This window comes from Phalangium opilio, unplaced genomic scaffold (assembly GCF_054372755.1).
Source record: "Phalangium opilio isolate 3A_F unplaced genomic scaffold, DU_Popi_V2 ptg000013l_1, whole genome shotgun sequence".
NCBI classification, from domain to species: Eukaryota; Metazoa; Arthropoda; class Arachnida; order Opiliones; family Phalangiidae; genus Phalangium; species Phalangium opilio.
In genome coordinates this window covers 7,645,363-7,656,168 of record NW_028324148.1, presented here as the reverse complement: position 1 = coordinate 7,656,168, position 10,806 = coordinate 7,645,363, and the positions used below count along the sequence as shown (strand labels likewise).

At 37.0% G+C, this 10,806-nt stretch overlaps 1 protein-coding gene across 1 annotated transcript; it reads left to right on the top strand.

Moving 5' to 3' along the window:
• Positions 1-1,248: 1,248 nt before the first annotated feature.
• Positions 1,249-2,368, top strand: LOC149708772 (uncharacterized). The gene is made up of 2 exons (XM_089864290.1): positions 1,249-1,840; positions 1,912-2,368. Exons 1-2 carry the CDS (start codon positions 1,249-1,251, stop codon positions 2,031-2,033), a joined length of 714 nt encoding a protein of 237 aa, XP_089720416.1. The 3' UTR covers positions 2,034-2,368.
• The last annotated feature ends 8,438 nt before the right edge of the window (positions 2,369-10,806 follow it).

The window sequence follows — 10,806 nt, the reverse complement described above, 5'->3', positions numbered from 1 at the left end:
CTGAAAAGTCCATCACAAATTAAGGGGCGTGTTTATGGGACCAAACTGAGCGGAAAGTACCAAAGAACATGGGGTGTACAACATTTTGTTACGGAGATATGGCCTTCCAAACATTCGCCCCTAAAACAAGGAAATATCCAAAAATGAGGAGTAACACTTAAGACCGACTAACCAGCTTGTTTAAATTTACTAGACAATTTCAATAGCCTTTAATCGAACAATTGATTTCTACCTTTACTAATCAGAAGCGTATAAATGAGTAGAAGTATGCCTACGGTGGTAATGTAAAATTAATCCCAAGTGACATGATGTTTCAAGATCTTCCCAGCACCAAGTAAAATGGTTCTGATTGAAGGGACTTTTATTAGCACAGCGTAAACAACGTTATTTTCAGGAATTAGTCCAAATGTCCACGGGCGGCATTACAAAAACGAGGCAGTCTTTCGAATGATACTTGGACATGTTGGAAGATCCCTGGCTTGTTCCTGTTATCTCAAACCGTAAAAAGCTACGCAAATCTTCATCATCACGGACAACACTCTTGTACGTTAGGTATGACCTTGAGAAAACCTAAAAGGACATCTCGAATGTATTTGAAAAACCCATCTCCAGTTAAGGGGCGTGTTGTTTGTTTCCAACAGAGTAAACTCGCCCAGAGAACAATTACAATGCAGAGCCACGTTTCGGCGTTAATGGCCCACAAAGGTGGTCCCAAACAAAAGAACAAACTTTAATTTGTTTCGTTCAGTAAGTGTTTCATGTGTCATAGATAAAACGCCATGATTAATGCACAAAGAAAATGTTATTGACAAGTTTTCGGACCGCGATGCTGAAATGTGGTGGTGCACCATCGTGCATGAACCACATTCTGTTTATTAAACCTAAGGGTACGTCTTCGAGTAGTTCTGGTAAATCGTCCCGTAAGAACTACAAGTAAGCCACACCGTTTAACCTGGGCTCTAGGAAATATGGCCCAATTAAATTGTCACCCACAATACTACACCACACGTTTAAGCTGAATTGTACTTTGTGAATTCTAACGCAAGTTGCGTGTGGTTTTTTCTTAATCAGCAAACCAATTGGCGGCTGCTTGTTTTTGGATCGTCCTCGAAAATAGTGAGAACTTCGCCTATTCTTAAAAAACAGAGCACTAAAACAGAGCACTATGTTTATTAAGAAAGGAATAAAAGAGGTTTCACGTACATGTGTTTGTTTTATTAAACTCATAATTCAACGAAGTCTGTTACAATGCCTTTCTTCACAAATGCCGAATATGCGGATATGCACCTAATGTATGGACTAGCCGAGGGGAATGCCGCTGCAGCTGTACGCTTGTATCAGGAAAGATTTCCGCAGAGGCGACTACCAAATCGACTGACGTTCGAGGCTGTGGACAGACGTTTGAGGCAAGATGGACGAATCCAACCGGCTGGACCTCAACCTAGAGCGAGAGCCATCCCAGAGGCCGTAGAAGACGAAGTTCTCACCATTTTCGAGGACGAGCCTGAATCAAGTACCCGCCAAGTTGGTCGCCGATTAGGCGTAAACCACACGCTCGTGTGGAAAATCCTCAGAAGCCACCGGTTTCATCCTTTCCATGTTCAAAAAGTTCAAGGTTTGAATCCAGCGGACTACCCACGACGCACGGCGTTTTGTCAGTGGTTTCTGGCTAAAGTAAACGATATCGATTTCCCACGGGATTTGTTGGTTACTGACGAAGCTAACTTTTCACGGGATGGTATTATTAACTTACATAATAAACATCAATGGTCCCAGCTAAACCCCCACGCAACTTGCGTTAGAAGTCACCAAGTACAATTCAGTTTAAACGTGTGGTGTGGTATTGTGGGTGACAATTTAATTGGGCCATATTTCCTAGAGCCCAGGTTAAACGGTGTGGCTTACTTGCAGTTCTTACGGGACGATTTACCGGAACTACTCGAAGACGTACCCTTAGGTTTGGTAAACAGAATGTGGTTCATGCACGATGGTGCACCACCACATTTCAGCATCGCGGTCCGAAATTATCTTAACGCGACCTTCCCTTTGCGGTGGTTAGGTCGAGGTGGACCTGTGGAGTGGCCTGCTCGATCACCCGATCTGAACCCTTGTGATTTCTTTCTTTGGGGCCACCTGAAAGACTTAGTTTATCAGACTGAAGTGCCCGATGTTGAAGAGCTACGTCGACGAATAATTCACGGCTGTCAAACAATTCGCGAAACTCCAGGCATTTTTCAACGTGTAAGGGAATCATTTTTAAGACGTGCTAATGTGTGCCTTAACGCGGGTGGTGAACACTTTGAACAATTTTTGTAACTAGTTGCAATTAAATGTTAAAACTTGTCAATAAATTCATTTTCTTCGTGCATTAATCATGGCGTTTTATCTATGACACATGAAACACTTACTGAACGAAACAAATTAAAGTTTGTTCTTGTTTTTGGGACCACCTTTGTGGGCCATTAACGCCGAAACGTGGCTCTGCATTGTAATTGTTCTCTGGGCGAGTTTACTCTGTTGGAAACAAACAACACGCCCCTTAATTGGAGATGGGTTTTTCAAATACATTCGAGATGTCCTTTTAGGTTTTCTCAAGGTCATACCTAACGTACAAGAGTGTTGTCCGTGATGATGAAGATTTGCGTAGCTTTTTACGGTTTGAGATAACAGGAACAAGCCAGGGATCTTCCAACATGTCCAAGTATCATTCGAAAGACTGCCTCGTTTTTGTAATGCCGCCCGTGGACATTTGGACTAATTCCTGAAAATAACGTTGTTTACGCTGTGCTAATAAAAGTCCCTTCAATCAGAACCATTTTACTTGGTGCTGGGAAGATCTTGAAACATCATGTCACTTGGGATTAATTTTACATTACCACCGTAGGCATACTTCTACTCATTTATACGCTTCTGATTAGTAAAGGTAGAAATCAATTGTTCGATTAAAGGCTATTGAAATTGTCTAGTAATTTTAAACAAGCTGGTTAGTCGGTCTTAAGTGTTACTCCTCATTTTTGGATATTTCCTTGTTTTAGGGGCGAATGTTTGGAAGGCCATATCTCCGTAACAAAATGTTGTACACCCCATGTTCTTTGGTACTTTCCGCTCAGTTTGGTCCCATAAACACGCCCCTTAATTTGTGATGGACTTTTCAGAAACACCCTGTATTATATGAAATATTAAACCTGTTTTCCATGGCTATTATGGCATATTTTATATCAGCGAAACAGATGAACATAATCCGACGGTAGTATCAACAAAAGTAAATAGAAATCTAAAAGTGTTTGACTGAGCTTTGGAGAAGTGAGAGGCATATGGTAAATGAAATTAGTTTCGTCTAATGATTTGCATATAAGAACATTAAACACAGACTGGAATGGAGATACAGCGCGTGGTTCTTTTAGAGCAACACCTCTGTAGCGCCACGCCGCCACCAATATTGAAACCTTCTCCCGTCAAATCATGGCCATAACAAGATCTACGAGTCGAAAATGTTCGGGACTCTCCCGCTAGGGGCGACGATAGGCAAGCCAGCTGGGTTATGCCACAATAAAAAGTTTCGTAAATTACATACAGAGAAACCAACACATAGGGAAGAGGCCTCAATTGGGTATTCTCCCTCTCGCCAAGAAACACCGCTAGAGGCAATGAGAGTTGGCTAGCCTCCCGCGTGTAGTGAACAGGGTCTCCATCATGCGTTGCTTCTTAGCGAGATGGAGAATATCCCAATGGCGGCCTCGCAATTGTGTGTTGGTTTCTCTGTATGTAATTTCCGAAGTTATCTATTAATTTTACCGCAGCAATAACCAAACCCTTTCTTTATTAATTTTATATTTGCTTGCATTTATCGCGTGCAATTTTGACTTTGTAAAAGCATAATTTCCATGGACAACGGCAGAAAGGAAAGGCAGTTATAAACTTTTTGTTTTCTATTTATTTATGATATTATTTAGCAACGAACAACAATCTGGTCCCTTGGCTCACGCTAGAAATGAGAAGTCGAAATATTATATTAGCACGCAATTGAGACTTACTTCTTTAAAGGGTATAAAAACTAGAGTAACGATAAGAACATCAACTCATAAAGACTGAAGAACGCGTTAGTTGAAGAGAAGGTTAAAAGATGGAGAAGCGTTTAATAGTCATTGCAATTGTAAATCTTTTCAATTACTGAACTGATAAGTGTTTAATTTCTCTCTAAGATATATATTTTTTATTCTGAGGTGGTAGCGCTGCCCTTTTGCAAAATGCAGTCACAGGAGAACAATTATGCCAAGGTATATGATGACGATCGAGTCGTTCCATACAGGTCAGTACACAACAACGCTTAAAACCAGCTATTGCAATCGTTTTATAAAATATTTATCATGCACCCTAATTATATCAGTTGCATTAATTTTGATTAGATGATAATTATAGATAATTTTAATTAAATTGTATAAATATTAAAAAAATCGTTAGATAAATTCTGATATATTGCCCGGAGCTTTAAGTGAAATTTAGTTTGATAAAATATGATTTTGTAGAGAAAATTATGATGCAATAGGTTTTAATTCTGTTTGGTATTTTGTGGTGCAAGAAGTTTTAAATTGAATTTTCTTTCGAAAAATTATATTGCGTGGAGTTTTGAATATATTTCTATTTTTCATGAAATTTTACTGCATTAAGTTTTGAGTTAATTTTGATTTGGTAAAATTAGACATTTCATGAAATTGAAACAGCAACAGCGTTTGATTAAATTCTATTCCATGAAGCGTAGTATGGTTTTTTCAATTTGGTTGCTAAATTTACAGTGCATGAAACTTTTTGTTTGACAGATTTAGGCAAGGACTAAATATAAACATTGCCGTTGTGGAGGTAAAATTGGTTTTCTTTTGCTAAGACTTGCGTTTTACATGGTAATGTTTTGCTTTATTTGGTTGACAAATTCGCTGATAAATACATAAGTAGAGCCTAAAGGAACTTCGGTGATAACAGTTATTTGATTTGAACAAAACAATAGTAGCTATTTTTTAATGTTAATGTGATAGGCTAAATTAGACCACTTAGACCACTATCATTTTTATCATTTCTATAAAAACCAATATTTTTCTATCAGAGGTGTTCAGACGATGTAAGTGTTTAGGTGGCAAAGCTAGCAACAGTTTTTCATATTAATAAAATAAATGTGTGAGTTGTATCAGGGATCCATGTAATTTTAAAAGCAGGAATAGAGAACAGGGTAATTTGTGTGCGCGTCAAAGTTCACGACCCCCTTCCACGGGACGGAGGGGGGATATGAAAGAAGAGGCGGGTCATAGCGACAGAGGTAAAAAGGAACTATGTATTTATCCATGGACGGTGAATCTAGAGGACCAGCAAACCCCCTCGTTTTCCAACCCCGTATACCGATCAAACTAGAGGGAGTCGTTCAAGGCCATTTAAGAAAATCAAAATGGCGCGTGTGTTTAGGTCGCTTAGGTTTGAGGGCGATAAGAAAAGACCAAGAAACGTTCCACATGAGGATCACCTATATTCTAAAAGGTAATTAATATTAATGGCTTGCAATTTTACAAAGTGCTAAACTAAATACATTAGTTTTAAATAACATAATAGCCTAGATCTGTTAGTTATCATCTACATTTCATTAAGCCTTGGTTCATATTTTATACAAGAACTCCCAACTCAGGCAGACATTCCGATGGTTTTTAATCTTGTTTTAATTGAAACTTGAAATTTAAGCATATAATTATATTTAAAGGCCACAAAACAAGCTAGAGGAGCTGGAAATAAATGAAAATATAGATTTAGTTTTAAATCTTCCTCAACCTGACGAACATTCTGCAGTATTGTGGACTAATAACGAACTTAGCTTGAAATTCAAAAAACCATATGTTCTTGTTCGGGAAAACATAGCAGAGCAAAAATCTCCTCCCAAGAAAAGAGTAAAGGGAACCCCTAAGTCAAGTAATGCTTTATTAAACATTTTGTTCCAAACTTTAGGTATATAATTGATAATGTTATAATACCTAGGAATTTCACAAAAAGAGTTCCAAGACCATTTGGTGACGAGCGTGGGGAAGTTGTCTCTATTAGGAAAATATAATGAACCACGAACGGTGATTGAACTAAGATTAGTACTAGAAGATTTTAGTTCTGCGGTTAGAGACAAGAAAATCCCTCCTTGGGATAGAGGTTTTGAAGCTTTAAGTGATTTAACGTTACGAGAAGCTAAAGGATTTTGGACAGATGCTCAACTACTACAGTCAAATGAGAAGATGCTAGAGGATGCAATGTCATATTTATCTTCATTTGCCCCTCCTGTGAGGTGTTTAAGCTAATTGTTCTTATTCAAAAATTAATATTTTTTTCTATAAATAACTGCAGATTTTTGCTTGCGTTAAGAAAATACTGTGCTGCAGAGCTACTTAGACACCTTTTAAATTTGTTAGAAATACATGTAGAAAGAGTAGAAGTGGAATTTCAAAAAGAGTCCGACAGTCTTAAAAGCATAAATGTTCCTGACAAGTTTGACACTAAAGAAGTTCTCAGAAAGCTTCAGATATTGTACTTTGTTGCTGGCTCGACAGTGAATTCTATTTGCAAAAGCAAAGCGATAGCGCGGGATTTTAATCTTAGAGATAGCCTTGCTATTATAGGTGCAGGAAATGACATTAAACAGTATCTATCCGAGGAATTACCTAACTTGGAAATAACTAGCTGGGTTATGTTGAATGATAGAGGGGGCCTGCTCTATGTCAAAAAGGGCACGTTTATTTTTTTCCAAACAATTGACAAAATAATAAACAAATTTTACGATGCAAAGACCCTCGCCGATAATAATCCAAGACGAAGGGAGGAGGCAAGAGATGCTGTTATTAAAGGAGAACCGTCACCAGAAAAAATTGGTTTAAAAACCATGAAAATATATAGAGGACACCAAAAAATGGTTAATCTCCAATTTTCATCAGAATACGATAAAAATTTAATTAGGTAATTAACAGCGAAAGATACAGTTTCACCCCCCAACAAAAAGTTTAGTTAGACCGCCAGAAAGAACCTACGTGTAGCGCCATCTCTTTCGCGTCGAGTTTCATTCCCGGTTTTCAGCTGACAGCGATCTAATTTCTATCATTCTATGGCGGCGGTCTTGTGGTATTAGGCCTCGGCTAATTTTTTCAATTATCCGTTATCGCTAGTTAATTTACATTTGATCGAGATTTATTTTGCGATGCCTAACAATAAATGATGCGCGATTCTTGGATGTTCAAGTTGTTTAACAGAAAAAACTAACATAATCCGAAAAATTTCCCTTGACAAATCCTGTAAGCCCTGGCTAGACCCGACGCGCACTCGCGGGAGCTACGGTCTACCTCCTAGAAGTTACGATCAGCTGGCGTCGATAGTTACACTAAATTCCCTAGAGAGGCGCTGCACGTAGGTTAAACCTAGAATCTTTAAAATCTGAGCGGCTATCCTATACAATTTGAACTTTTTGTAATAACATTTTAAATAAAGTTTTAATAATTAAATCCTTTAAGAGGGATAATATTTGATATAAAATCTATCACCCTGTACAGAAAACACGAAAATTTTGATTCTGTTGTCGGTGGTCCTTTAAAAATGACACTGTGAAGGATAGTTGGAAGACTTTATTACAGTGTTCTGAAGTTCCTAATGGGAAAGAAGATTTCGTTCTAAGGAAACTGACTGAAAGTTATCTAAAATTGAGGGGCAATGGATTGCAACTATATTTACGAGCCAAATATTTTGGGAAGAAGAATGCAAATTTAAGATCGCAGGCAAGTTTGCGGAAAGGGTTGAAACAGTGCAAGGAAAACAAGAAAGCTTCAGGAAACGCCAAAGATAAAAATCTAACTGTGATTAGGAAAGATTTTACGCTACCCCTTAAAGTAAAGGGTATAGTCCAGGACCGTAATGGTTGTGATATTTTTTTAGTTTAGAAAAACAATTTTGTGAAATTTTTATTTTTCAACTTGTGATATAGCGCATTAATGCGTTAATAAATTTTGAAACAAATTTCAAGAAAAATAATTTTGTAAAAATTTTATTTTTCAACTGCTTGTGATAAAGCACATTAATGAGTTAATAAATTTAAAAAAAATGCCAAAAAAATTAAGCCTTTCCATTAATTTTCGATAAAAGTGTTTCCAGTTTGAGGAGCTTTAATAATTTCATCCAAATCTTTGAATCGGTCAACGTTTTGCGCATAATGTAAAATATCAGGATTGTTATTGCCTCCACATGAACCTCTCTGTTTGCCAAATTCTTGTTCTAAACAATATTGATTTAAACGGTTTGTTAGCACAAACCTAGCGTTTTTTCTTAGTAGAAATCGAATTATAGCAGGAATTGATTTGGCTGAAAATTTCACGTGAAGATTTATTATTATTATTAATATAGTTTTTACCCATAAACATAAATAATATATTACCTGTCATCTGTAAACCCAGAACAGTTTCTCTACTTAGAGACATCTTGCTCCTTTCAGCTGCTTTAACGGTTTTAGGCAATCTGTCAACTTCCATTTGCCACTCTTCAAAATACTGTAAGAAGGGTCCTTTCAGCCACTAAATAAGAGAAGATTCTGTTTTGTCTATCTATCTTGTGTGAAAAAAACCATTAACCTACCTTTAATCTTTCATCATTTTCATTAGAAAAGGGGGCCAAGTTGGGATTACGCTTCAAAATTCCTTCTTTGAAATTTCTTGAATTCATACAGTCAAAAAATTTGTTCATTAATCTAATTAGTTTCACAGTTTCACGGCACACATCTCCAAACTCAAATTCTAGCGCATTTGCCACTGCTTCGCTGAAAACTTGGGCTGCAAGGCCAACTCTCATTCTGGAGTGTGAATCCAAAAATACATGGTCCCTCGTTAGTTTCGGCACAAGTTTAACAGTTCTTTGGTAATCTAAATCGTATAAATTTAAAAGATGCGTCCACAAAATTGGTTGCCCGTTCTTGATTAGATGTTTTGTTTTGGTATGAAAGTTGCTATTGCTAAATCCATTTCTAGCTGTCTTCAAAAGATGAGGGGGATCCCATATAAAATATATATACCGATCTTCATCGCAGGCATATATATTTTTCCACCGAAAACCATCCTGAACGAAGTTTTGAAACATTTTCCGGTTTGTGCTTGCTCCATCACCAATAACGCTTAACACTTTGATGCCATTAAATTCTAATTTTGATATTGCTTCTGAAATGATTCGATGAAGGCTATCCGAGTTCATGTCCTTGCAAGGGAAATATGCAAGCGGATACTTAAAATTACCAGTAATGCTTCTAATCATTACTTGTAAAACGTGCGTTGCTACTTCTGGTAAATAATCACCTTGATTTCTTATTTTTAAAATTTCATTCCCAGTGTCGTCCAAATTACTAAAGCCAACTAGCTCGCCTGTACTAGCTCGATAAATGATGTCGTCCTTGATCTTCACTTCATCTAAAATAACTAAAACGAATTTTTGATGCTCTTCAGGACAAGCTTTGTTAAACATTTCCGTTGCCTGAATTAAACTTTCTTCTCTGAATCCCGAGTTAAGTCCAACATGTGAACTGTGATTGTATAAGGTTCGTTTGGATGGCAATTCGAAAATTCCACTCGTAAACATAGCATTGTAAGCGGAGGAGGATTTTTTGTGCAGATGAATAGCCCACTTGATGATTTTAGGGTGCCATCTACGCTGCCTTTTTGTTTTTGTTCTCATAATCGCTAATTGCTGTTTCACAAATAATATCTTAAAGGAATTTTTAGGCAAACTTTTCTTTTGCTCTTCTAACTTATCTGCGATGAATTTGCTGTCTTTGTCGTGGAAATATTGGCCACACAGTTTGCTATCCTTCTTAATCTTACTTTTGATTTTCTTGATTCTTTTCCTATGGTCTATAACTCTTTGAGATTTAGTTTTTAACTTTTTTATCAACTTATCTCGTGGTAAGTAACAATTTCTTCTTTCGCCATGTTTGGTCGAATTGGATTTCCTCTGACGAATAATGCTATTTAGCAAAACTCTGCGGTATTTTGTGCATGGCTCACATAAATCTTTAGTTTCCAAGTTAATTTTGTTTTGTTTCTTATGCTGACTCAAAACTATATTATATGCTATTGAATGAACAGCCTCGTCAAATTTGTTTATGTAGCCCGCAGTTTTTTCCATAGTAGCAAAGTGCTTCTGAAGTTCCTCTTGAATAATACCAGTACATAGTGGAAATGAATTCACAGCATCGAGGAGTTTAAATAGGGCGTCTACACTAGTAATTTCAGGCAACGATTTTACTAAAGGATGGTTTTCAGGGATAATTTTCCCGTTAATTTTTAGAATGCCGCTGGCCTCACAATCTTTTAAAACATATGATTTAGTTATTAGCCCCTTCTCTATGTTTTGAATTGTTAAATCAATGCCACCATCAACAGTAGCCAAGACCCAATTTTTAGGAATACATTTTCCAGCGAGAGTCTGGGAACTGACTTGTTTACTAAATTCCATAACATTGTCATGAAAACTTAGACTTTCAAAATGCACAGAGTTAACCTGAAAAGTAAAATAAGTTTTCCCTGTAAAGACTGTTATCAGTAAAAATCGAAGGATTTACATACATTAGGGCTATTTATAATCATAGTTGAATTTAGAACACTTTCTTGATCAGCATGATTTTCACTGCAACACTTGTCACTAAATGTGCCATTCAAACTGGCAGAGCTGCTAATTTGTCCCTCTTTGGAGATAGAAATATCTTCCTCAGATATGCCGATAACATTGTCATATTCCATAATTTCCTTAGATTTAACTCCGTCC